This window comes from Henckelia pumila, chromosome 4 (genome assembly GCF_033568475.1).
Source record: "Henckelia pumila isolate YLH828 chromosome 4, ASM3356847v2, whole genome shotgun sequence".
Taxonomy (NCBI): Eukaryota; Viridiplantae; Streptophyta; class Magnoliopsida; order Lamiales; family Gesneriaceae; genus Henckelia; species Henckelia pumila.
The window spans coordinates 125,940,167-125,965,719 of NC_133123.1; the positions used below are offsets into that span (position 1 = coordinate 125,940,167).

The following is a 25,553-nucleotide window of genomic DNA, read 5'->3' on the forward strand; positions in this document are numbered from 1 at the left end:
TTATGTCATTCATTATCTGATCACGTTTAAAAATTTCAAGGTACTATGGAAACAATTATGCTCCATTTAATATTAATGTAACTAAAATAAATTAATGAAGTTTGATATTACTGTGACATAATTTAAACAAGAGTTTCAATTAATTAATTAAATAATTAACTGAATCCGTGCAAAATTAGATGAAGAAAGAGTGGGAGTGAAGAATTAATCCGAATAAAATACAGAAAAAATCTCATTTATCGTTCGTGTAATGTCGTTTTTTCGCCCGGTGGACAGTGCTATGCATTTTTTCTGCTACTGATGGCTCTTTTTTTCTTGTTTATATGGCAAATGAATTGAAATAAAATGGGCTTGAGAACTAATTCAATCACACAAAAAAATGAAAAATTGCTTTTATGGTCCTGTATATTTATCACTTTGCGATTTTAGTCTTTTATATTTTCAGATTTCAGTTTTAGTCCGTTATCTTTATTTTTTTGTAATTTTAGTTCTTTTTTCGACGTGGCGCTGACGTGGAACCAATTCAGTGCTGATATTTACAGTGTCACGTAAGCATTTTCGAATAAAAAGGACCGAAGTTGCCAAAAATCAAAACATGCAGGACTAAAACTGAAATGTGAAAACATAGAGAACCAAAATCGCAAAGTGACAAACATACATGACTAAATTTGTAATTTTCCCCACAAAAAACTTAGTCAGCCCATACTTAAGAAATTTCATCATAGGCTACACCAAAATTATATATATATATATATCAATAGCACTAATTTTTTTTTAAAACTAGGGCTGGAGCCACCCTGGTCAACTTTATATATAATCGTCTCTTGTTTAAAAAAATGTCATTATTTTCAAATGTCACCAGAGGCGCGAACCTAGGATTTTCGTTCCGAGGGCTGGATTTTACATTAAAAGATTTATTGATAAAAAAATTTAACAAGTCAAGTTACATGTTTCATTGTGTTAATCTTTTATTTTCTTATTTTCAATGTTTTAAAATTTATTTATATTTTTTTTGAATCCAAACCTTATTAGTTATTAGTAGAAAAAATTAAATCATAATGGGTAATATTACTATTCATTAAATTTATTGAAAACATTTTATTATATTTTAATAATTAAACTTTAAAAAAAATGCGTAAAAATTTTATAAATGAGTGAATATTTATCTTTTGAGTTGCGTGACGAATAAAATATTTATATTATTTCATAAGTTAAGGTATAATTTTTCAAATGTAATTAATGTTCATAAGACCAATATGCAATTAGAATATTATTTATATATATTGATAGTTGTTCATTTAACCAATTTAAATTTCACACGGTTTATATCATAAGAAACTAATTATTATTGTTTTTTATAATATATAGTCATTATTAGAGCAATTAAATAAATCTATTTTAATTTATATTAAAATACAAAATTCTATAATATGCTATTTTTTTCATTAAAAAAAGAGAAGGCTTAAACACAAAAAATTAAGTCCAATATAAAAATTATAAAGTGGGAATAGTAAAATTTCGAAAAAAAATAGTAAATTAAAGTGAATAATAATAAACATAAATTGCTCAAAATATATAATTTTTTTTACATAGACTTATATATATGACCTATAAGGGCTGAGGCTAGACTGGGCTGAAGTCCGATCTAGCCCACCATATAAGTCCGCCCCTGAATGTCACATTATATTTTTCGTAAATTGACTGAGACATAACTGAAAATGAAAAATATATATGCAAAATTTAGGACCAAAAATATTATAATTTTTTTAATTAAAAAAATATGTTTCGCACGTTGTGGTGTGTATATAGGGTTGTTCACGGTTGTTAATCGCTTGAAATGCATCGAAAATGAAAAATCAGTTTGAGCCGAAAACTAAATCATAAATTTGATTCAATTTATATTTTTTCGGATTTTCGATTCGGTTGTTTTTTTTTCCTCGCTTAAATGAACCAAACCAAAAAGTGATTTTTTTTTTATTTTTTAACATCTTATAGTTTTTAAATATTTATTTATTTTTATTAATATTAAATATAAAAAATGAGAATTCGGTTAAACCTTGTTTCAAAAAAAAAAAATTCTTGTAAACCACAAAATTCACTTTTTCGAGTAGGTGGAAATGAAAAGATTTGGAGTTGGGAAGAATTTTCGAGTAGGTGGAAATGAAAAGGCGATATGAATATAATAATATATATCATGGGGACACCTAAATATTTAAATAAGTAGTCTCGAGAAGCAAAGTAGTAAAAATAAATTTTTTTTTTACTTTCTAAAAATGTGATTGCATGGAAGCCATGCACGAAGCCACGTGCCCAATCCCATTAACTCTCCTTCACACTTCATCACCCCTACACCACCTACACTGCCTCCACTATATAATGCCACTGCCCAAATCTCCAATCCTCTGAGCAAAAATGGTGAAGCTTGCGTCGGCCCGGGAAATCCGAACGTACGGCCCGAGAAGGGTTCGTAACAGATCGGAATACATAAACGCGGGCCTGTACGTGTTCGCGACGATCGTGCTGGTGTGTGGATTCGCGAGCCAGTGGTCGAGCGCGGCTACGTCCGGCCTTGTTTTGGTGATGATAGGTTTGGTGATAATTTTGGTGGTGAACGTGCATGATCTTGCCGCCCACCTCGCCGGAATCGATTACAGATTGCCGTTGATCGAGTTGGATTTGCAGCTGGCGCTTGTCGAATTTGCCGGGCCGTTGGTCTTTGCTATTGGCACTCTTCTCTTTTTCTTGGCCACCCTTTTTCTCTTCATCAAAGTATGTGCTAATCTAATGATCTAGTTCATTTATTCATTTAAATAACTCATGATTCCCTTGTTATATATGATTTATTAATTAATGTGCCATATCACTCAATAATATTTAAAGTATGTGCATCGATCAATGAAATTAAACGTACGTCTTTCTTTTGGGTGCAATTTTTGGACAGGCAGAAAAAGGACACGGCTATCATAAATTAGAACAACATGCTTTAAACATGCTTATTGCTGGTCCAGTTCTATGGTTGCTTGGATCAGTCCATAACTCATGTCAAATCTATGAGAGGGCGGATGCGACTATTCAAATCTTGCAGGAGAGTGTTCATATTCCGTTCATGCTGGCTAGCTTGTTGTTCCTAGTCGGCGGTATTCTCAAGAGCCAAGATCAGGTTCGATATATATATATGATCACCATCATCTGGTAGTTTTATTCACACATTTCATGTGTAATTCTTGTACTTGACACTAAATTTAGATCGATCTATTAATTATTATGTGACTTCTAATTCAGAGACGTGGATGCAGGGTGAATCATGGATTTGGTTGTGTGTATCAGGAAGCATATTGCTTCTTCTCGGGGGCATGGCAAACGTATTAAAAGTGTTCGAGATGCTACGCGGTAGCGAACCAAGACTAGAGAAGTTGCGAGGTGGTGCGCAAGAGCGTTTGGTTCGTTTAAGAGAGGGGCAAGTGCCACTCATTGGAGAAGAACAGCAGCAGCAGCAGAGGCAACAGAGGCCAATAGCTAGGGATGAGGGGCAATCGAGAGAAAGGCTGGTGCCGCAAGTTAGAGAAAGAGAAGAACAGCGCAGGCAGCAAAGGCCGGCTGCAATGGAAGAGGGGCATTCGGGGGTGGCTCCAACGCCTTACAAGGATGTTCTTGTTAATTAGCTAAAGTAGTTACATAAGTGAAGCAATAAGAATGTACATGGATCTTGAGTTCCACTTTGGAAAACCTTAGAGAAACTTGTGCTTTGATTTGGTTTTCATGAAAACTGGGGCTCAAAATATGCTGTTTCTTGTCTCGAGGCCTTTTGATAATGTATAATCAGACAGTTGCCCTTTTTTCATCTGCTTAAATTTGTAATGTTTTTGAAATGTCACTTTATTTCGGTATTATAATACATTTTGAGTTATTGAAAAAAATTTCGTATACCACGGGTAGACTTCAAATCTGACAATTTTTTTCGCCAATGGATCAGTCCCAAATGGCGACGCTTCTCTGGACGAGAGGTCGTGACTTCTAAACCCGATGTGGGCATCCCTTGCTATAAAAAATAAATAACAAATAGAATAAATCGACCAATTTTTTTCTGGATTGGACACCTTGGATTTCTGTGCTGGAAAATTGGTGGGACAAAGGCAATGCAAGAGGCAAAATTACATTTTAGCTGAAAATGGGGCAAAAAAAATGAGTAAATTAGTGGACTAAAACTATGTCTCGCGACTATTCCCTGCAATGCGCATTCCCGTAGCAAGGCGTTCTGAACTGGTACTTGTAACACTGCGATACCTGTTAAATCAACTTTCTTTGTTCAGCTTCATCGGTGTGTCATTGTTTTCAGTTATCACATGAAGAAGTTCCAGAGGAGTAGCTGCTGGATCCAGCTCCAGGCAATCTTTGGGGGAGTTTTGAGCTTCTTGACCAGAAAGCAAATGGTTTGGCACCTGATGAGAAAATCGGAACATCTCGTCCTTGGGTATTCTCTTGATCATTTCAGGGTCCAGATTTGGACAAAATACTGTTTTGAACCCGACCACCTTCACAAGTGGAGCAACACCGACACCCGTATCCTCGCTATAGTCGTCTAATACCATCACCATATCATACTTGTGTATAACTTCATCAGGTGTCTGCTCATTCCAATCAGATGACCAGTTTTTGTAGAGTGCCCAAACGTCACCTTTTCTGGGGAGTATTAAAATGCCTCCACGCAGCCCTTTTGAACAACTGACCTTATGAGAAAAAGCATTGATGAATTTACAATTTTCGTATTTGCCCACCCTAAATTCTCCACATGTTTTGTAGAAACCTGAGCCAATCCAATCTAGACTACCAAATTCACTGTTGGTTTTTGAGTTGAGCCAGCTGATCCTCAACTTAAATGGCTTTCTAGAGATGACCTTGTTGATTAAAGCATAGAAACGAGGCATGCCATCATCATCGTCATAGGCAGCCCAGACCACGTTATCTCCGAAAGAACTTTCTGTTCTATCCAGATCAAAATCATGAAAATCGGGATCTGGTACATTTATGGATGCCACTGCAGGATCCTTTTTTGTGGCATTACCAGAAGCACCGTTGACCTGACATTTTTCTGCTTGCTCTGCAATCCTCACGGCAGATGACTCACCTCGACTTATCTCTTTCTTACTTACTTTCATCTTGTCTTTCGGTTTGGATATCCTCACCAAACGCCATTCATTTTGCTTCTTTTGAATCTCCTGCTGGGCCTTGATCATCAACATGTTTCGGGTTTCCAAGGCTGTTAACTCTCTAGTGACGTTTGGATTGTGGTATGTTCCAGAAAAACCATAAACCTTTAATCCAGCATTCGAGTTGGAAGTTCCAAATCCATGATGTCCCTGGGCTGAATTTTTGTCCGTTCCAGATCTCCTGACATCTTCATCTAATTTTCTCTTTTTAATATATGCCTCCCACCCAGAGAAGATATGAGATTCAGAGTGTTCTCTCTTGAACTTATCCTGTGCCAGTTGAACAACAGTGGCAGCTTTGGCTGCAATCGAAGACTCTGTTCTACCTACAGGAGCTGTTCCAGAGAGTGAATCCTGATGATGGTTAACATACCTAAAAGAATTCGGAGCTGACTGTTCCGATATCGACTTTCGAGCAGCTGCACTATTTTTTACAGGATCATGAGCATTTCGACCCGGTACATGATTACCATGACTTGGGTGGCGCTGCCGAGGAAACTGATTGGATTGTTCGGAAGTATTGTGTGGTGAAGCTGTCTCTATAGCCCTAAAGGCCTTCTTACAATTGGGACAAAGAAGAGTGTTGTTAAGATAAATCCTGACATACTCATAGTGCATCCTGCACAAGTCACAGATCGTCCAAAAAGAATCAGTTCTTTGACGGGAAGGAGCAGTAGGAGTAGGAGTAGGAGTAGGAGTAGGAGTAGGAGTAGGAGTAGGAGTAGGAGTAGGTTTAGGTGGAACCTTCACATGATTATTTTGGGTCACCGGAACTGAGGTCCTGCTAGCAAATTTGTAATACCCATTCGCCCTGGGTGATGCTGCTGATGGACCACCATTACGCACAGGAACCTTTTGGGGAAACCCCTTGGAGCCTCTCCTTTGATTATAAGACAACCTTTTTGCCTTGTCTGATAACAAACTCCATGCTTCAGAAACTAGTTTAAATGCACCTTCGGCACCAGCGGATTTATTTTTATCAGGGTGCAGCATGAGTGCAAACTTCCTGTACTGTTTTCTTATCGTTTCATCATCAGCTGAGGGGCTTACACCAAGTACACCATACCAATCTACTTCGCCACTTATCTTATTCTCCGCAGATAAATATACGTCCAGTGTCGTCAACAATTGGGATATGCCATCCAACGCTGCATAGAGAGCTTGAGCTTTCAAGGAAAATTTTTTGGCACCTTCAAAATCCTTTTTCTCTAACTTGGCCTCAGCAATTGATTTGGCCCTGAGGGCTTCATCTTTATTGCACTCCATCCTTGAAAACTATATGCCTCCAAATTTTCACCTGATCATCAACGCATTTACTCTTAAGTCGCAACAAGAACTACCGAATAACAGGGATTGTTTGGCAACAAGGGTCCTCCCGAATAATAATTTCCAAGCACCTGAAGCATGACGAGGATTAAATATATGTTATTACCAAATATATATATATATATAAATCGCAGAATAGAATCTTTCTGATTAAATGTGATATTCGCGGAACAATGAGTTCATAAATAATATCATGGGAGTCACTTTTTTACGACCATCAAGATTTACTAGGGGTGAAGGATCACAATAAACCCAGCAACCACACCATTATAGAGTATTGGCAAATAATTGGCTCATAACTTCAACTTCCAAAGCAATATCCTCGAAGGCAAGGAATTACACGTGAAATCAATCATTGAGGTCAGAATTAAAACAAATAAGCAAAAACTCCTCAGAAACCATGTCTAGCAGCAGAGGTACAGCCAACAGATGATATGCCGTCAACATTTACATTAGAATGTAAATCACTCCCCGTATTATTCAGCAACCTATCTTCTCGACATTTGAAAAACGTCAAGAACTAAAGGCACTTGAACATGACATGCTTTACAATAAACAATACATTCACGAAGAAGCAGTGGTGCTCTATCGTCACCTCTGATGGACATGGACATTGGATTAGACAATTTTCAAAATTTATAAGTATAAATTATAATATAAAATGAAATGATACAGGTAATTTATATAGAAATAAAAATAAATGAAAATAATAAACATGCACAAATGCATATGCAAGTAATCACATTAAATATCATGAACACATCAATTATTATAATTAAACAATTTTTCGTGCAACACATTAAAACTCAAGTTTATTTTAAAACTAATCTAATAATCACAAATAATGAAGCACAATATATTATAAAAAATCCAATTTGTATTTATGAAGAATCCAAATTATATATTTTTTATTTTTTGAAAGTTTTAATTACAGGTGAAAAAATCTTAATTTTTTAAAAATATTTCCAAAAATGATCCCTGCCGTATCCTTTTAAAATCAAAGATATTTCTCATCCAATCAGACATGGTGAGGATACTCCTTCAGCCTTATTGAATACCGTATCCAATTTATTTTTTAATGTTATTTATTTGGATACTTAGAAGAGTAGTACCCACATCTAACCATGTTCAGGGAGTATCCGATCAAATAAATGGTCATTTTCGGAGTACCCATGCATCATATACTATGGCACTATGCAACCTAAAACCCAAATAGTTAAAACATTGTCGATCAAACAATTCAAAACTGTCGTTGAACTACTTGAGATCTGGTGTCAAGTCTTTTAATTATTTTCCAAAAAATGATGTTTCATTCCAACCATAAGGAGAGAAGTTTGAAAAAATAGGTGGTCGATTTGTTCATATTCTATGAAAGATAGAAGAGATAAACCTTGAAATATACTGTGATCCAACAATACTTTCTCCCTCAAACAGTCAAGATCAAGCATAAGCTTCAACTTTACACAAATAATATGAAAGAAGAAACTTAAATGGTTATAAGAATGGTAAATGCATTTACACAAACGAAATTACTCGGCGCTCAGGATCATTATGTAGTTTCTTCATATATTTTTTCGATGTAAACTGCCTAATAATGTTCAGCATACACCACCCATTGTAGCCTAAAAAGGCTTAAGAGTATTGGCATTTGGCCGACACTAAAGAATACATAACCATTATAAATTAACCTTCTTCCACAGATTGGCATGTCTTACAATCTGGTAGGGACACTCTTCCACGTTATACGTCAGCACTCAGCAGTACCGATGTGTAGGGAGGAGAAAATGGTGATGAAGAAAAACGAAGCAAATGGTAATAAAAGGAAGGAATAATTACTGAACAGCACGGATCAGATATATGATTACTCTGCCATTTTTGCTATCTGATTTAACTTAGTCGGATAGAAACTTTTCTGATCTACCAAAAGGGTACATCCGCATAATCATACAAGAATATCCATTTCCGGATTGCTGCCTGCAGTTATTCAATCTGACTAATTTTTGGTTTACAATTTGGGAATGCGAGGGAATTTTGCTAAAATTAGAAAGTTCACAAAACTTTATTTCCATTCTTTAACCAATGGGTGCTCCTAATTCTCACACCCTTAGTTTCAAAATTCTTAAACATTAAAAGTACTCTGAGAATACATGAAAATATAACATAAACTTCGCCCAATATAATTGTCTAAACAATACAAATTCTTTTGGATCTGAACGGATATTGAAATTTGATATCTGTAATTCCATTTCTAATCCAGCCATACCACATACATGGAAAATTTTGGTTTTAGTGGATATCTGATCAAGTGTATTTGTCCGGTCAGATGCTAATCAATGCACATAATTTCTGGAATTTTTGGCACACTTGTACTACAAAGTGGCATAAAGTTTATGATGCCACAACAACATTAAGAATCAAATAATTGATACTTTCTTATTAAGTTATTGACGGTGTATTCTATATACACTACATATGTACATTTACATGGACACAAATCAAATTAAGATCCAAACATAATTTGGAGAATCCTAATTCAATCAAACTAAACTATACCGTTACATCTTTCAATTATAGGATCTTTTCCAATGATTAGTGATCTATAAGTTTCTTTCGAATACATCATTGCATTCACTTAGGTTGCGTGTATATTGGAGGATTTGGATTTGAAGGAGTATTTGAAGAAATTATTTGAAATGATTCCATGTTGGGATGAATTTGAAATCCACTATAATGACTTAAAAAATAGCTAGTTGAGATTTGAAATTCACAATCAAGTGGATTTACCCAAACAAACTAATGGATTTGAAATTCTTAACGTCAATCTGTCAAGCCAAATACAACCTTAAGTTTTAGATTATTTCATGTTCATGAGACGCTAGTAAGGTACAAATTCTGAATGACAATTAACCAACAACTATGATTCGCTCACGAGTCCGTGAACTGTGACATTTGAGGTGTTTCCTGCACTTGGAGATAGCTAGTGCTGAGGATTAGCTCTTTTTCTCCTAGCATATTCTTGTTCAAATTTAACATCTAACCTTAAATTTAAGGAGTGACAACTAACAAAGTGACAATGAAGTAGCTCAAATCCTCTGGCAAAAACCCTTACCAAAACATAAATTAATTTCAACAGCATTAAATGACAAACAGCAGTTCAAACAAACTCTGATTGCACAGAACTTCGAAAACAGTTAAAGAGACCCGAAAACCCAAATAAACCCTTAAATCAACGAGAAGGAGCATTCCCAATGAATCTGATATAATCAAACAAAAGATTGTCAAGCTGCCAAATTCAATTCAGTACACTGCCCGAAAACCCTAAGATTTAAAAAAAACAGAAATTCAATTTCAACGTAGAGCTGAGCGCATGAAAAATAAAGGGAATGTAAAACTTACTCGCAAAATTAAGAATTTGAATGAGCTGGAACAGTGATTGTTGAAATTTTCCTACTTTCCCACCAAATTGAACTTGGACAGAACCCTAGTAGACCATGGAGAAAGCTAAAATCGTGATCGAAACAATTAGGGTTGGGAGAAGGTTGCATTTCATAGTAAGCACAAACTATGGGGTTCCCCTCTAACTAGAGTAGGAGTTAACTATGGTTAGATTAACACGTTTAGCTTAATCATAGTTGCCTTGTACCTCGTGTATTCGCTTAACTCTGGTTATTTTTTAACTTCGATCAAACTTTTTTTTTATTCTTTTTTTTAATTCTGGTTACTTTTTAGCCTCGATCAAATTTTTTTTTTATTTTCAAGAAAATGATATTTACATTCTATTCTTTTTTATGTTTGACAATTTTAAATTTTTGTTCGATTTTGAGAAAGTTTGTGAGTGATCTTTGTTACTCGCAAATAAATTAAAGGTACAGCTAGAATTATAATTGGAATTATTTTCGTTAAACTAGTAGCTATTTTTCTAATCTTAATTTTTTAAACCAATTGATATTTAATTCTTATTATTATATTTTATTTCATTCTTTGTGATTTTTTTTAACTTTAATTTTAAATTTTTAAAATCAGTCACAAAACATAATTAAGAAATAGTGGATATCAATCACTATCACATGGTTATGTTGAATCATGGACTTGGCTCCAATGTCTTACAAGGATGTTCTTGTTGGTTAGGCATTAACATTTGCTTCCATTGTTATGTATTAAGTGAAAGCAAAAAGAATATAATGTATATGGATCTTGGGTTCCACTTTGGAAAACCCTAGAGAAACTTGTGCTTTGATTTGGTTTGCGTGAAACTGGGGCTCAAATATGCTGTTTCTTGTCTCGAGGCCTTTTGATAATCTGTAATCATGCTTAGACAAAGAGCTTTTTTTTCTTTCAGACAATGCTCTGATGCTAAAAGAAATTAAATTCATAATATTTTTGAAGTGCCAATTTAGTTCAATAGTATCAAAATCATTGTTCGAATTTTGAGACACTGAAAAACATTTAATTGCAATTAGTAGGTAGCAAATTTGACAAATTTGTTCGCCACTATATTTGGTCCACATGGCAATGCTTCTCCCTATCGAGACTATGTTACACCAAGAGTGTTGAATCATTGATATGGCATGAATCTCGCTTGAAATTCATGTAAAACCCATGCATCTAATGGCTATCAGCCAGTGTAATGCTTGTGGGGGATAGATTTCCCGGTTCTCTCAGCGAGAGGTCAAAGACTTCCCAGTTCTAAACAGTAAACTCAATCCACCCCTTAAAGTTACTTTTAAAAATAAAAATAAAAATAAAAATAAAATAAATAAATCTGAAAATTGTATAATTTGTATTGGCTGCTGACAGAACACCCATTCAATTCGCAAAACAAGTTTAATCAGAAGGAAAGGGCATTTTCTAAACCAAAAAGGATGTAAATGCAGGCAGCTGCTTGAAATTATATTCAATTCTACTGAAAATATGAATATGCCTACTCTTCAAAGGGAGAGAATTCCCATATTTAGACGACGGAGTCAGAAGCCATGGAACAAAAGTGTATGCACCTCTCTTTGTCATTTTCTAATAGCTGCGAAGTGAAAGCGATGTCTTCTTTCTCGGTCGGAGTTGGGGGAAAGAGAAATTGAGTTCTTCGTCTTCTAAGCTTATGAACAAAAATATGAACAAATGTTCACCCAATTCAATAGGAGATGAGTGTAGCAAGATGTGGATATCCTAGCACCGTCCTTGTGAAATTTGAGAAGAAAATAAACAGGCGAATCAATTCTACAGTGACCTGAGCATCCGGTACAATACCTTAGCTTGAGCAAAATCTACTAATTGTTAGCGATCCCATTCTCACACATCTATGGTTCGCAAATATTCCCTGAAATGCTCATGCCCGTAGCAAGGCAATCTGAACTAGTACTTTTAACACTGTGATACCTGTTTATCAACTTTCTTCATTCAGCCTCATTGGTGCGTCATTGGTTTCAGTTATCACCTGAAGAAGTTCCAGTGGAGTAGCTGCTGGATCCAGCTCCAGGCAATCTTTTGGGGCGTTTTGAGCTTCTTGACCAGAAAGCAAATGGTTTGGGACCTGATGAGAAAATCGGAACATCTCTTCCTTGGGTATTCTTTTGATCATTTCAGGGTCCAAATTTGGAAGAAATACTGTTTTGAACCCGACCACCTTCACAAGAGGAGCAACACTGACACCCATATCCTCGCTATAGTCGTCTAATACCTTCACCATATCATACTTGTGTATAACTTCATCAGGTGTCCGCTCACTCCAATCAGATGACCAGTTTTTGTAGAGTGCCCAAACATCACCCTTTCTGGGGAGTATTAAAATGCCTCCACGCAGCCCTTTTGAACAACTAACCTTGTGAGAAAAAGCATTGATGAATTTACAAGTTTCGTATTTGCCCACCCTAAATTCTCCACATGTTTTATAGAAACCTGTGCCTATCCAATCTAGACTACCAAATTCACTGTTGGTTTTTGAGTTGAGCCAGCTGATCCTTAACTTAAATGGCTTTCTAGAGATGACCTTGTTGATTAAAGCATAGAAACGTGGCATGCCATCATCGTCATCGTAGGCAGCCCAGACCTCGTTATCTCTAAAAGAACTTTCTGTTCTATCCAGATCAAAATCATGAAAATCGGGATCTGGTACATTTATGGATGCCACTGCAGGATCTTTTTTTGTGGCATTACCGGAAGCACCGTTAACCTGACATTTTTCTGCCTGCTCCGCAATCCTCACTGCAGATGACTCACCTCGACTTATCTCTTTCTTGCTTGCTTTCATCTTGTCTTTCTCTTTAGTCACGGGCTTGGATATCCTCTCCAACCGCCATTCATTTTGCTTCTTTTGAATCTCCTGCCGGGCCTTGACCATCAATAAGTTTCGGGTTTCCATGGCTGTCAACTCTCTAGTGACGTTTGGATAGTGGTATGTTCCGGAAAATCCATAAACCTTTAATCCAGCATTCGAGCTGGAAATTCCAAATCCATGATGTCCCTGGGCTGAATTATTGTCCGTTCCAGATCTCCTGACATCTTCATCTAATTTTATCTTTTTAATATATGCCTCCCACCCAGAGGAGACATGTGATTCAGTGTGTTCTCTCTTCAATTTTTCCTGAGCCAGTTGAACAACAGTGGCAGCCTTCACTGCAATCGAAGGATCTGTTCTACCAACAGTAGCCGTTCCAGCGAGTGAATCCTGATGGTTGTTAACATACCTAAAAGAATTTGGACCTGACTGGCCAGATATCGGCTTTCGAGCAGCTGCACCATCTTTTACAGGATCATGAGCATTTTGACTGGGTACATGATTACTATGACTTGGGTGCCGCTGCCGAGGAAACTGATTGGCTGGTTCGGAACAATTGTATGGCGAAGCAGTCTCTGTAGCCTTAAAGCCCTTCTTACAATTGGGACAAAGAAGAGTATTGTTAAGATATATTCTGACATACTCATAATGCATCTTGCACAAATCACAGATCGTCCAGAAAGTATCAGTTCTTTGACGGGATGGAGTAGTAGAAGGAGTAGGAGTAGGTTTGAGGGGAACCTTCACATGATTCTTTTGGGTCACCGGGGCTGATGTCCTGCTTGCAAATTTGTAATACCCATTCGCCCTGGGTGCTGCTGATGGACCACCATTATGCATAGGAACCTTCTGAGGAAACCCCTTGGAGCCTCTCCTTTGATTATAAGCCAACCGTTTTGCCTTGTCTGATAACAAACTCCATGCTTCAGAAACTAGTTTAAATGCACCTTCGGCACCAGCGGATTTATTTTTATCAGGGTGCAGCATGAGGGCAAACTTCCTGTACTGTTTTCTTATTGTTTCATCATCAGCTGAGGGGCTTACACCAAGTACTCCATACCAATCTACTTCCCCACTTATCTTATTCTCCGCAGATAAATATACATCCAGTGTCGTCAACAATTGGGATATGCCATCCAACCCTGCATACAGAGCTTGAGCTTTCAAGGAAAATTTTCTCGCACCTTCAAAATCTTTTTTCTCTAACTTGGCCTCAGCAATTGATTTGGCCCTGACAGCTTCATCTTTATTGCACTCCATCCTTAAAAATTATATGCCTCCAAATTTTCACCAGATTATCAATGCATGTACTCTTAAGTCGCAACAAGAACTACCAAATAACAGGGATTGTTTGGCACCAAAGGTCCTCCCGAATAATAATTTCCAAGCACCTGAAGCGTGACGAAGGATAAAATGTATGTTATTACAAAAACATAAATATAAAAAACCGTGAACAGAATTATTCTGATTAAATGCGATTCTCACGGAACGAGTTCATAAATAATATCATGGGATTCATTTTTTGAAAACTATCAAGATTTACTAGGGGTGAAGAATCACAAGAAACCTAGCAGCCACACATTGCTCATGACTTCAACTTCCAAAGCGATATCTTCGAAGGCATGGAATCATACGTGAAATCAATCATTGAGATCAGAACTAAAACACATAAGCAAAAAACTCTGCAGAAAACATGTCTAGCAGCAACGGTGCAGCCTAAATATTGATATGCCTTCAACATTCACATTAGAATTTAAACCACCCCCACATAATTGAGCAGCCTATCTTCTCGACATTTGAAAAATGTCAAGAACTAAAGGCACTTAAACACAACATGCTTTACAATAAAGTATAAACCATACATTGACGAAGAAGCAGTGATGCTCTATCTTTACCTATGATAGACAAGTGTGGACATTCTAATTAAACAATTTTCAAACCTTAAAATATACTATGAAATGATATGGCTAATTTATATAAAAATAAAAATAAATGAATAAATAAATAATAAACAAGCAAAAATGCATATGTAAATTAAACACACAAAATATGATAAACAAATCAATGATTATAACTAAACGATTTTTCGAGCAAGGCATTAAAATTCAAGTTTATTTTAAAATAAATCTAATGATCGATCACAAATAATGATGCACAAGATATTATTTAAAAAAAATCCAATTTGTTTTTATCAGCAACTACAAATTATATTTTTTATTTTTTTAAAGTTCTAATTACTTGTGAAAAAATCTTAATTTTTTAAAATATTGCCAAAAATTATCCATACTACATCCTTCTAAAATCAAAGATATTTTCTTGCCGAATCAGACATGATCAGGATATTCCTTTGGCCTTATCGGATACCGCATCCAATTTATTTCTTTTTGTTATTTATTGGATGCTTGCAGTAGCAGTACCCACATTTAACCATATTCAGGGAGCATGTGATCCAATAATGGTCATTTTCGTAGTATCCGTGCATAATATACTATGCAACCTAAAACCCAAATAGTTAAAAGTTAAAACCACAAATCAAAATCCTGTTTAACTTGTCGATCAAACAATTCAAAACTGCAGTTGAACTACTTGAGATCTGGTGTTAGTCTTTTAATTCCTTTCCAAGAAATAATGCTCCATTCCAACCAACAGGAGAGAGTGGTTGATATGTTCACATTATATGAAAGATAGAAGGAAAAAATCTTCATATATGCTGTGATCCAGCAATACTTTCTCCCTCAAGCAGTCAAGCTCAAGCATAAAGCTTCAACTTTAAAATAATACGAAAGAAGAAACTTAAGTGGTTATAAGAATGGTAGATGCATTTACACCATCGAAATTTGCACTCAGTATCATTATGTAGTTTCTTCATTTTTTTTCGATATAAACTGCCTAACAATATTAGCATACACCACCCGTTGTAGCCTAAAAAGGCTTAAGAATATTGGCATTTGGCCGACACTAGTTAATACATAACCATTTCAAAGTAACCTTCTTCCTCGGATGAAGCATGTCTTACAATCTGGCAGGGTCACTCTTCCAAGCTACACACGTCAGCAGTACCAATGCGTAGACTAGGGAGGAGAAAATGTGATGAAGAAGCACGAGGAAAATGACAAAAAAAGAAAGGAATAATTACCGAACAGCACGGATCAGATATATGATTTCTCTGCCATTTTCGCTATCAGAAACAACTTAGTCGGATAGAAACTTTTCTAATCTCCATAAGGGTATATTCGCATAGTCATACATGGATATCCACTTTCAGATGGCCGCCAGCAGTTATTCAATCTGATTAATTTTTAGTTTACAATTTCGGAATTCAAGGGAACTATGCTAAAATTAGAAAGTTCAAAAACTTCCAGTCTTTAGCCATTGGGTGCTCATAATTCTCATATCATTTCAAAACTCTTAAAGGTTAACAGTACTCCGAGAATACATGAAAATACAATATAAACTTCTTCCAGTATAAATGTCTAAACAATACAAATTCTTTTGGATATGATCGGATTTTGAATTTGATATCTGTAATTCCTTGTCTAATCCAGTAATACCACATATTTGGAAATTTTGGTCTTAGTGGATATCTGATCAAGTGTATTTTCCAGTCGGATGCTAATCGACAGACATGATTTCTGGAATTCTTGGAACACCTCTACTACCAAGTGACGTAAAGTTAGTGACGCCACGCAACATTAAGAAACAAATAATTGATACTCTCTTATTATGATATTATTGGTGTATTCTATATAAACTGCATATGTACATTTATATGGAAACAAATCAAATTAAGATCCAAACATAATTTGGAGAATCCTAATTCAATCAGACTAAACTATACCGTTACATCTTTCAATTATTTGATATTTTTCAATGATTAGTAATCTATAAGTTTCTTTCGAATACATCATTACATTCACTAAGGTTGCACGTATATTAGAGGATTTGGATTTGACGGAGTATCTGAAGGAATTATTTGAAACAACTCCATGTTGGGATAATTTGAAATCCACTAAGATGATTTAAAAAATAACTAGTTGAGATTTGAAATTCATAATCAAGTGGGTTTACCAAACAAACCAATGGATTTGAAATTCTTGGCTTCAGATCTGTAAAGCCAATTACAACCTTAAGTTTAAAATTATTCATTTTTCATGAGACACTAGTAAGGTACAATCACAATTAACCAACAACTATGATTCGCTCACGAGTCCGTGAACTGTGACATTTGAGGTGTTTCCTGCACTTGGAGATAGCTAGTAGTGAGGATTATCTCTTTTTCGCCTAGCATATTCTTGTTCAAATTTAACATCTAACCTTAAATTTAAGGAGTAACAACTAACAAAGTGACAATGAAGTAGCTCAAATCCTCTGGCACAAACCCTTACCAAAACATAAATTAATTTCAACAGCATTAAATGACAAACAGCAGTTCAAACAAGCTCTGATTGCACAGAACTTCGAAAACAGTTAAAGAGTCCCAAAAACCCAAATAAACCCTTAAATCAACGAAAAGGAGCATTCCCAATGGATCTGATTAATCAAACAAAAGATTGTCAAGCTGCCAAATTCAATTCAGTACACAGCCCGAAAACCCTAAGATTCCAAAAAACAGAAATTCAATTTCAACGTAAAGCGAACGCATGAAAAAATAAAGGGAATGTCAGACTTACGCGCAAAATTAAGAATTTGAATGACTGGAACAGTGATTGTTAAAATTTTCCTACTTTCCCACCAAATTGAACTTGGACAGAACCCTAGTAGACCATGGAGAAAACTAAAATCGTGATCGAAACCATAGGGTTGTGAGAATGTTGCATTTCATAGCGAACACAAACTTTTCGGTTCCCATCCAACTAGAGTAGGAGTTAACCATGGTTAGATTAACACATTTATTTCATAGTGAACACAAACTTTTGGGTTCCCACCTCACTAGAGTTGGAGTTAACCATGGTTAGATTGACACATTTAGCTTAACCATGATTCTTTTTTTAACTCGTGTGTATTCTTTTTAACTCCGGTTACTTTTTAACTCCGATCAAACTTTTTTTATTTCTAATTTATTTTCAAAATTGACGTTTAAAAACAACTTATATCATTTCAACAGTTATATTATTTGACCATAAAATGTGATAACAATACTCTCTCGACTCGATTACTATCATTTAAACATAAAATTTATCAAGACAATCAGACTTAGATTTGTAACATGCATATGATAGTATGATTAACCTAATGTGGCTAAAAGGAGAACATTAAGCATGCAACATATCCTTGATACATTATTGGTTTGATATAATCTATGGTTCAAAACAATCCATATTCTTGCAATGTTGTTTATTATGGTTAACTTGTGTTTAAAGGCCACAAAAATACCCTCAAGAAGTGGTACTTGGGAATCTACAACGACAAGTTCAATGAAACTTTAGCTTCATTACATGGCTTCGATGTTAAAAAAACAAGAATATTTGTGACCACGTTCGAAGCCCCTCGTACTTTGGGAAGGACCCTCTTTTATACACGATTGACTAGGCTGTACTTGATCAACCAGCCTCGACCAAATTCACGATAAATTTCATACCCATGATTTCAAATATATTATAATTGTTTTTGACTAAATTTGATCAAGAGAGTTTTTAAATTTCTCTCTCCATAATATAATAATAATTATAGAATTTCAAAGACGCTCACCAGCGACGGAGTGAGGGATCATTTGACAACGGAGAATCGAAATGTCAACTTGTCTTTATTAAATTAAAATTAAATTAGACCACACATTTGAATCTACCAAGAACACATTTATGAGTTAAAAAAACTTCTACACAATCACCAGAATTTCTAAATTACAAAGCAAATTGAAAGAAACAAACCAATGAATAAACAAATCATAACCCTTGGCTCCACCACAAGTATGAATCAGAATTGCGAATTCATCGACAAATTCATCAACTCTGCCGGGTCTCCTCTGACTCCGATTCAGAATCTAACTGGGATACTTCAGGTTCTGGTTCGCAAGCTTGCTTCGTTTCCTTCAGGTCAGCTCCGAGATGTGGAGGGATTTCCTCTGGATTGGGTTTATCATGGTGAAACTTCACGACAATGCAGGTGATGTTGTCTGCACTACCACGAGCAAAAGCAGTCTCTGTCAACTTCCGAGCTCCTGCTTCGGGGTCATCTTCTGTTTGCGCTATTAACACAGCATCCTGGAAAAAAAAATTAATAAATAAATAAACGTAACTAAATTACTCAACTGATGTGAAGCAAATAAACTATGACTAAGTTTGGGCATTTTTATATAGCGGTATGTAGTGGAAAAAAATTTCTATGCATACGTGCTAAATTGCTAATTAGCTTTTTTTAAATCACAGTAATAACATGTAATACCAGAACATAGGTCGGTAAAGTGTGATTTATTTTGTAAGAATGCAGTACGAGTATTTTGTGTGATTGCACAAAAGTTAGATTAAATAGTTATTGCTATTACCAGCTGTTGGAAAAATTTAAAGATTGCAAGTCTTTGGGAAACAACATGGAAAATAGATGTTTTAATTTGGCTATAAAAAATGTTATCCAAAAATGAAAACAAAATCATGAAAAAATAATACCACCTTTGTTGAGTTTAAAAAGATAACACCTTTATTGAGTTTAAAAGGATAACACCATTATTCATTAAAAGGGATTACCTCGTTAGGAACAACGTCCCAAAGCCCGTCACTAGCAAGCACAAGCAATTCGAGATCTTGATCAACTTCTTGTTCCTGCAAGTTCACATAGCAACATATGCCCATTAAACTTAGTATATGACAAAAGTTATTTGCCTAAGGTTGCATTCGTATTGATGGATTTTGAGCCAAGGATTTGAGTGCCCCAGGGTCATCCTTTCCTAATCCTTTACCCCAAATGCAACCTATAGCATTAAGCATCATTCTCGAACTATAACCTATACATGGGTTTTAAAAGGTAAACCATTTGACTTCTTACTACAGCGAGATCAGGGTAATCATGCAAGACCAACTGAATTCATCAGTATGGAGAAACCAAAATATTTAATGATTATGAATCAAGGGAGTACCTGAACTTCAGGCTCAGCCACTACAAATTGCTTGAGCATGCGATTTCCAAACGCACGAGACATTGCCAAGACACCTCCAACCCTCCAAGTGCCTGAAACAATAGCAAAAATCGAAGGTGATAGCTACTTTTGAAATCCTTATTTATTTAAGTTTCGGTATTAAAATGCAATAGACCACCATCTTTGTTCAAGGGATTCATACCCTTGCTCACAAATAATCTATCTTCCCGACCAACTGCAAATTTCCCACTCAAGACAACCAGTCTCTCAAACAGGGGAAAGAGAAAGGAAACGAAACCACAAATTTTTCACTCAAGACAACCAGTCTCTCAAATCGGGGAAAGAGAAATGAAATGAAATGAAACCACTAGTAGGGACAAAGATCAATCAGTCCACAAATTATGCTCCATTTGTAGAAAATAACTCATTTTCATCGAAGGATTCCATTTGTCCATTGGAATCGTATAGAAGGGTTAATGATAACATATTCTTGACAATACACACCGCCTCTAGGTGTCTCGGGAATGATACAATTTATTGGAGGCAGATTCTTGCTATATATGCAAAGAAATTGAATAAGCTTTAGCGGTTGAATTATTAGAAAGACAATACCTGCCCACATCACGATACCTCCAGCATTTTCAATTCTTTTCCTTTCATCGCTTCTGTTTGGTTTATGATCTTCCGAGAGCGGAATTGCTGTCAAGCAATCCAAGAGGGATTATTTGTCAAAAGAGATTTTAACCACGATAAATTTCCAAAGCAAAAAAGAGCTGTAAACTTACCATATATCAGAAAAGACTACATCAATAAAATATACATGAATGGACAAATTGTAGCTCAAATTTTAAAAATGTTGGCTTAATACTTCAACGAGATGCTGATTCCCTAACTTACCGAGTCAACTAATTATTAAGAGTATGTACATGTCCTAACAAAATCATCCACTACTTACAATATAGTGATGGTAGCAGCCATCAAATGGCAATTCCAACTTAAAAATTGTGTTTGGAAACAGAATATTGTCTCGAAGAATGTGGAAAAGTTCACACACTTCTGAAATGAGCCAGACCAGGTTTATGATCTTCCGAGAGTGGAATTGCTGTCAAGCAAGCCAAGGGGGATTATTTGTCAAAAAGAGATTTTAACCGCGATATGGAAAAAGTTTCCATAGCAAAAAGAGCTGTAAACTTACCATATATCAGAAAAGATGTAGATCGATAAAATATACATGAATGGTAGCTCAAATTTTTAAAAAGTTGGCTAATATTTCACCGAGATGCAGATTACCTAATTATTTAATTTAGTCGGACAATTCTTAAAAGTATGTACACGTCCCAACAAAATCATCCACCACTTATAATATAGTGTTGGTAGAAGCCATCAAGTAGTATTTCCAACTTAAAAATTGTGTTTGGAAACAGAATATTGTCTCGAAGAATCCGGAAAAGTTCAAACACTTCTGGAATGATCCAGACCAGGTATAGAATTGTTATATATATATATATATATAAAAAGTTCATCCTAAAACGTATATATATTATGAAAGGGAATCGCACTTCCAGAAAACAACAGAAAAAGGAACTAATATCGTGTGACTAAAATTGAATTAAAGTTTCATAACAAGTTTCTTTTGCGGTGGTCATGTAATAACTTGTGGCAAAATTCCAGATCAATTTGCAGCCTGTTCTTACGAAGGAAGGCTGCTGAATTCGTCGCAGTATCTAATACTACTTTATAAGAAAATTAAAATGTGGATCACCTTTTCCAGCTTTGGATATTATAGTTCGAGAATCGCCAACATTCGCGACATAGAGATGATTGCCAACAAGAACTGCCGTAGAAGCTGTTGAGCCATCATCCCGGAAAGTGTCTTTTTCAGACTCTAGAAACTCTTTGTCAGTTTGCTGATATGCCTCACCTGTCATTTTATCTAAGTTAATTAAATGTGTCATAAAAGGATAGGCACTGACAATTGACAACGTAGAACCACCCAACCACCAGTCCGATGATTTCTACAGGCTTTAGGCAGGATCAGACAAAGAGAATGGTGAGAATGTATCTTTTATATCCTAGGATCCAAGGCAAATTTAGAGCTCCAAGTCCTTAGCGAGATAAACTCAGGAATTCGATTACTTAAGTAGCTACACATCTGACACAGATATAAAACTGGGAGGCACTAATAAAGCAAGTAATAAATTACCGTGCTCCAGAGGAAAAAGACAATGTGCATTTACCATTACCACATTCTTACAGTAGGAATATCATATTGCTCACTTAGGTATAAATAGGTGTGAGCTAATATAATGTCAGTGACTTTCAGAGGGAAACAGTTAACACATCGATCGACTTTCTGCGGGAACTTAAACAGCAGGCAGCACAGATAACAGCAAATGCATAAGATACCATAAATTTGGTGCAGGTTGAGGAAGCTCTTCCACAGATAAGCTCAATAATTATGGTACAAATTTAACGTCCTTGAAGCACAAAAACTAATGTTTAAGGTTATACAAGTCTGTTCCCTGTTTATCAAACATAGATAAAAAGCAGCACGGAATAGGATTATCAACTCACTTAAAGCCAATTTCACATTTCTTATAAATTCTGAATGTTTCATGATATTCTCAAATAGGTGTTCCTTCAAATACTCAGCAGCACGAGAGCCACCGTGACCTGTAACAACAAGCAATCCTCATTAGAAGAACAATATGCCTTCTCACTACAAATTATTTTAATAGCATAAATTAATGAAAAGTATTATCCAAAACAAGATTGTTTTGATTCTACGAGCCGTATTCAAGCTGAAAGACAACAAAGGGAAGAGCTACCATCAAATATCCCAAAAAGGTAGACTGACTGCTCATCAATTTTGGAAGTCTTGATATCGTAGAAATCCTCCATGGTAGCCCTTTTCCCTCTAAAACTGGAATAACCACAACTTAATCTTCCATCTTCACTGCCAATCAGGAAAGAAAAAGTGAATCCACTTTGTTTCATGAACTTAGTCCGACAACATAATGAAAGTAGAAACATTCTCTCTCAGTTGTTAAACCCTAGCTTTCCCATATCGTTCAACATGAAATAACATGGCATCATGAGGTAGTAATAAAGAGTCAGGTCTTGACATAAAGTTAGGAAAAGTGGAAGAGAACAACGAATAAATACAAATATTTTTCCATTCCCTTAAGAGGTGATAATGCGCAAGAGATAACCGGCATATATTGTCATAGAAATGGAAAGGATGAATAAGAAGTCAGAAACTGGAAAAAGGTGCACGATATAAAATGGCAATTACAAAGACATCAGAAAAATAAAATATATTTAGATCAGTATTTAATCTTCTTGTGTGAACAACACACGCAAGCTTCATTGGAAGTGGTTACACTTCGGTAGAGCATGGAGTAGACTTGTCACTTGAATGATGGCTCTAAGCACCAACCACATGGCCCACAAACTTGAACCCTATCTGGAACAACACGACAAAGCACCGCAAGACATGCTAAACGTGTCATCCTCTATTTCAGTTTGTGGTATATGCTTTTAATCGAGCTTGCACCAAATGCGCTAAAGAAGCTTTGCTACCGTCCTTCCAGTATTATCTAAACAATTGGCTATATTTCCTTTTTTTAGGTTCATAAATTCAACCATCATAAGCACTCTCACTGAAGACTTTGGCCATAAAGATGAGCGCAAGGAAGAGTCCAAATATTGGTTTTCTTTCATGTATGAAACACAATACAGCATAACGAACGCAGGTTCTTTCAGTCACATCAGAAAGAGAATGACAGAATAAAAGATGTTTATAGCCAGATGAAGATACTCCCAATTAATTACTTTAAAAGGACCTTTTTTTATGTTGATGAACATTATTGAAGCAAGTTTCTAACTAAAAATTGGAAGGTTCTACTCTCAAAAGGTATTAGCTGGAAAACCAATTGTAATAAAATATATCAAAGTAGATAGCAATTTGCATAAATAAGTTGCAAAGGATAACGACGTAGAGAGAGATTATATGTAGTAACTGAATCCATTTAACGGTTTTTACGTAAATATAATCTAACAAACGACAAACGAAAAATAACGGCAAGTGCCAACGTCCATATCGCAATCAAATTAGGATACCGCAAATAAGAATTTAATACCTGCCAGAGTATGACTGAATACCAAATATCCACGTAAGTATAGAAACTAACAAAATTATTTAATTCGATCACCTTTTCCACCCTCCACTAGCATAGCTACCATCATCATCCTTCTCAGGTACGACATCAATGATAGGTCTTTTTGCAGTTGATCCAGAATCCACCATCATCTTTCTCGTTCCCACAAATTTTCTATCCCACAGATAAGTTAAGCGGCAAATAGCATTAGAACCTCCGCAAATATATCGAAACTTCCCGACCTCAATAGATCTCTCAATGTGTCCCGCGCAAAGATATACAGACCTCAAAAAACTGCTGCATAACATCTAAAGCTGGCGCTTTGATCTTAGATTTTGAATCTAGTGAATCCTAAACCGCATAAGAAGAATGGAAATATCAGTATCATGAATTCTTTAGTACATTTTCATGCAAGTGGTCAGCTAAAGAATACAATAACTGCCAAGTACAACAACACAATTACTTTTTTCATGCAAAGATTCTCTTTTCCCATAATAAGTTTCACAATCACAAACACCACCCTCCTATGTCACCCACAATTAAGAAAACCTTCTATTCCTTGGGTTTTTTTATTTACATTAATAGAAAAGTCCGTATATTCAGCTGCCAAAGCAGTTGATGAATCATGAATCTAATCCAACTTAATCCAATGATCACATTTCATTTCCCAACACTTTTATTTCCTTATAACCTTCACAAAAAGGAACTCCAAAAATAAAATTATCGTCTCCCATTTCAACACACATACATGAAATCACAACATACTTCGTCATTAATTTTTTATTGAAAAATAAAAGAACGAAAATCCACAACCATCAGCGTGAAAGATCAATCCTTACACTCAGAGTAGCTGACTCAAAAGCATCGATTCAAGATGCAGATCCGCTGCCATTTTCAAATTAAAAACTTCATCATCAGATTATTTTAAAAAAAAATTAAAAACAAAAAAAACAAACAAATCCGTACAAATTCACGAACAATCACGAATCGATCGCCATGAAAAGGTGAACATCGGATCCAAACGAAGATCCGAAACCGATTCAATCGAATCAAACCACACCACTAAAGAAAGTTTGCCACAGTTGGCAAATATATCTTTAGATACTACAGGGGGGGAAAAAAAAAGAAAAAAGGGGGAAGTATTTCGAAAAATGGAAAACCCTAGAGAGAATGATTGTGGAGCAGAGTGAATGAATGGGCAATGGATTTGTAGAGAGAGAAAGAGAGAGTGGGAGAAAGGGGTATTGGAATCTGTGTGTGCGTCACCGAAGGGGGGGATGTCGACGTGGCATCTGCTTCACTTTTAAGACAGGGCATCGTGTGCGTCTCATTCAATTACACAAATCTTGCATTACCCACAATTATAACAAATTATTGTTATTGTTATTATTATTATTCTGCTTCGATTTATCATTCCCTTTTTGTTCCTATCTTTATTATTCATTCATTAATAGCAGCAGCAATAGCAGTAACGGTTATAGCATGTGTGAGCATCACACGGAGCTCGATTGTCATACTAT

General features: G+C 35.7%; 4 protein-coding genes across 6 annotated transcripts; 1 reads left to right on the forward strand and 3 right to left on the reverse strand.

Moving 5' to 3' along the window:
* The first annotated feature begins 2,410 nt into the window (after positions 1-2,410).
* Positions 2,411-3,840, forward strand: LOC140867172 (uncharacterized). Its single transcript, XM_073272250.1, has 3 exons — positions 2,411-2,769; positions 2,942-3,160; positions 3,297-3,840. Exons 1-3 carry the CDS (start codon positions 2,413-2,415, stop codon positions 3,660-3,662), a joined length of 942 nt encoding a protein of 313 aa, XP_073128351.1. The 5' UTR covers positions 2,411-2,412; the 3' UTR covers positions 3,663-3,840.
* Positions 3,841-4,019: 179 nt separating this feature from the next.
* On the reverse strand, positions 4,020-10,072 carry LOC140863941 (uncharacterized). Its single transcript, XM_073267748.1, has 2 exons — positions 9,930-10,072; positions 4,020-6,604 (listed from the first exon to the last, which is right to left on the reverse strand). Exon 2 carries the CDS (start codon positions 6,471-6,473, stop codon positions 4,293-4,295), a length of 2,181 nt encoding a protein of 726 aa, XP_073123849.1. The 5' UTR covers positions 6,474-6,604; positions 9,930-10,072; the 3' UTR covers positions 4,020-4,292.
* Positions 10,073-11,311: 1,239 nt separating this feature from the next.
* Positions 11,312-17,639, reverse strand: LOC140863176 (uncharacterized). 2 transcript variants are annotated; one of them, XM_073266392.1, is made up of 2 exons: positions 17,475-17,639; positions 11,312-14,195 (listed from the first exon to the last, which is right to left on the reverse strand). In XM_073266392.1, the coding sequence occupies exon 2, from the start codon at positions 14,062-14,064 to the stop codon at positions 11,914-11,916; it is 2,151 nt and encodes a 716-aa protein (XP_073122493.1). In that variant the 5' UTR covers positions 14,065-14,195; positions 17,475-17,639; the 3' UTR covers positions 11,312-11,913. The 2 variants fall into 2 exon arrangements, with proteins under 2 accessions (XP_073122493.1, XP_073122495.1); XM_073266394.1 differs by lacking the exon at positions 17,475-17,639 and adding an exon at positions 15,941-16,198.
* A 939-nt stretch (positions 17,640-18,578) lies between these two features.
* Positions 18,579-25,353, reverse strand: LOC140863720 (probable protein phosphatase 2C 76). Of its 2 annotated transcripts, none has more exons than XM_073267338.1 (10): positions 25,008-25,353; positions 24,873-24,918; positions 24,088-24,384; positions 22,702-22,829; positions 22,448-22,546; positions 21,636-21,794; positions 20,486-20,572; positions 19,874-19,965; positions 19,485-19,559; positions 18,579-19,004 (listed from the first exon to the last, which is right to left on the reverse strand). In XM_073267338.1, exons 3-10 carry the CDS (start codon positions 24,339-24,341, stop codon positions 18,747-18,749), a joined length of 1,152 nt encoding a protein of 383 aa, XP_073123439.1. In that variant the 5' UTR covers positions 24,342-24,384; positions 24,873-24,918; positions 25,008-25,353; the 3' UTR covers positions 18,579-18,746. The 2 variants fall into 2 exon arrangements, with proteins under 2 accessions (XP_073123439.1, XP_073123438.1); XM_073267337.1 differs by having other exon boundaries at positions 25,000-25,353.
* Between the last annotated feature and the right edge of the window lie 200 nt (positions 25,354-25,553).

What these genes read in the sequence shown, in the direction of transcription:
- LOC140867172 (XM_073272250.1), top strand. Translation starts at nt 2,413, where the DNA reads ATGGTGAAGCTTGCGTCGGCCCGGGAAATCCGAACGTACGGCCCGAGA. An exon ending in CCCTTTTTCTCTTCATCAAA is followed by an intron (nt 2,770 to 2,941) that starts GTATGTGCTAAT and finishes ATTTTTGGACAG; the next exon opens with GCAGAAAAAGGACACGGCTA. An exon ending in TTCTCAAGAGCCAAGATCAG is followed by an intron (nt 3,161 to 3,296) that starts GTTCGATATATA and finishes ACGTGGATGCAG; the next exon opens with GGTGAATCATGGATTTGGTT.
- LOC140863941 (XM_073267748.1), bottom strand. Translation starts at nt 6,473, where the DNA reads ATGGAGTGCAATAAAGATGAAGCCCTCAGGGCCAAATCAATTGCTGAG.
- LOC140863176 (XM_073266392.1), bottom strand. Translation starts at nt 14,064, where the DNA reads ATGGAGTGCAATAAAGATGAAGCTGTCAGGGCCAAATCAATTGCTGAG.
- LOC140863720 (XM_073267338.1), bottom strand. Translation starts at nt 24,341, where the DNA reads ATGTTATGCAGCAGTTTTTTGAGGTCTGTATATCTTTGCGCGGGACAC. An exon ending in AAATGTGAAATTGGCTTTAA is followed by an intron (nt 21,795 to 22,447) that starts GTGAGTTGATAA and finishes ATAAAATGACAG; the next exon opens with GTGAGGCATATCAGCAAACT. An exon ending in AGGTATCGTGATGTGGGCAG is followed by an intron (nt 19,966 to 20,485) that starts GTATTGTCTTTC and finishes CTATTGTTTCAG; the next exon opens with GCACTTGGAGGGTTGGAGGT.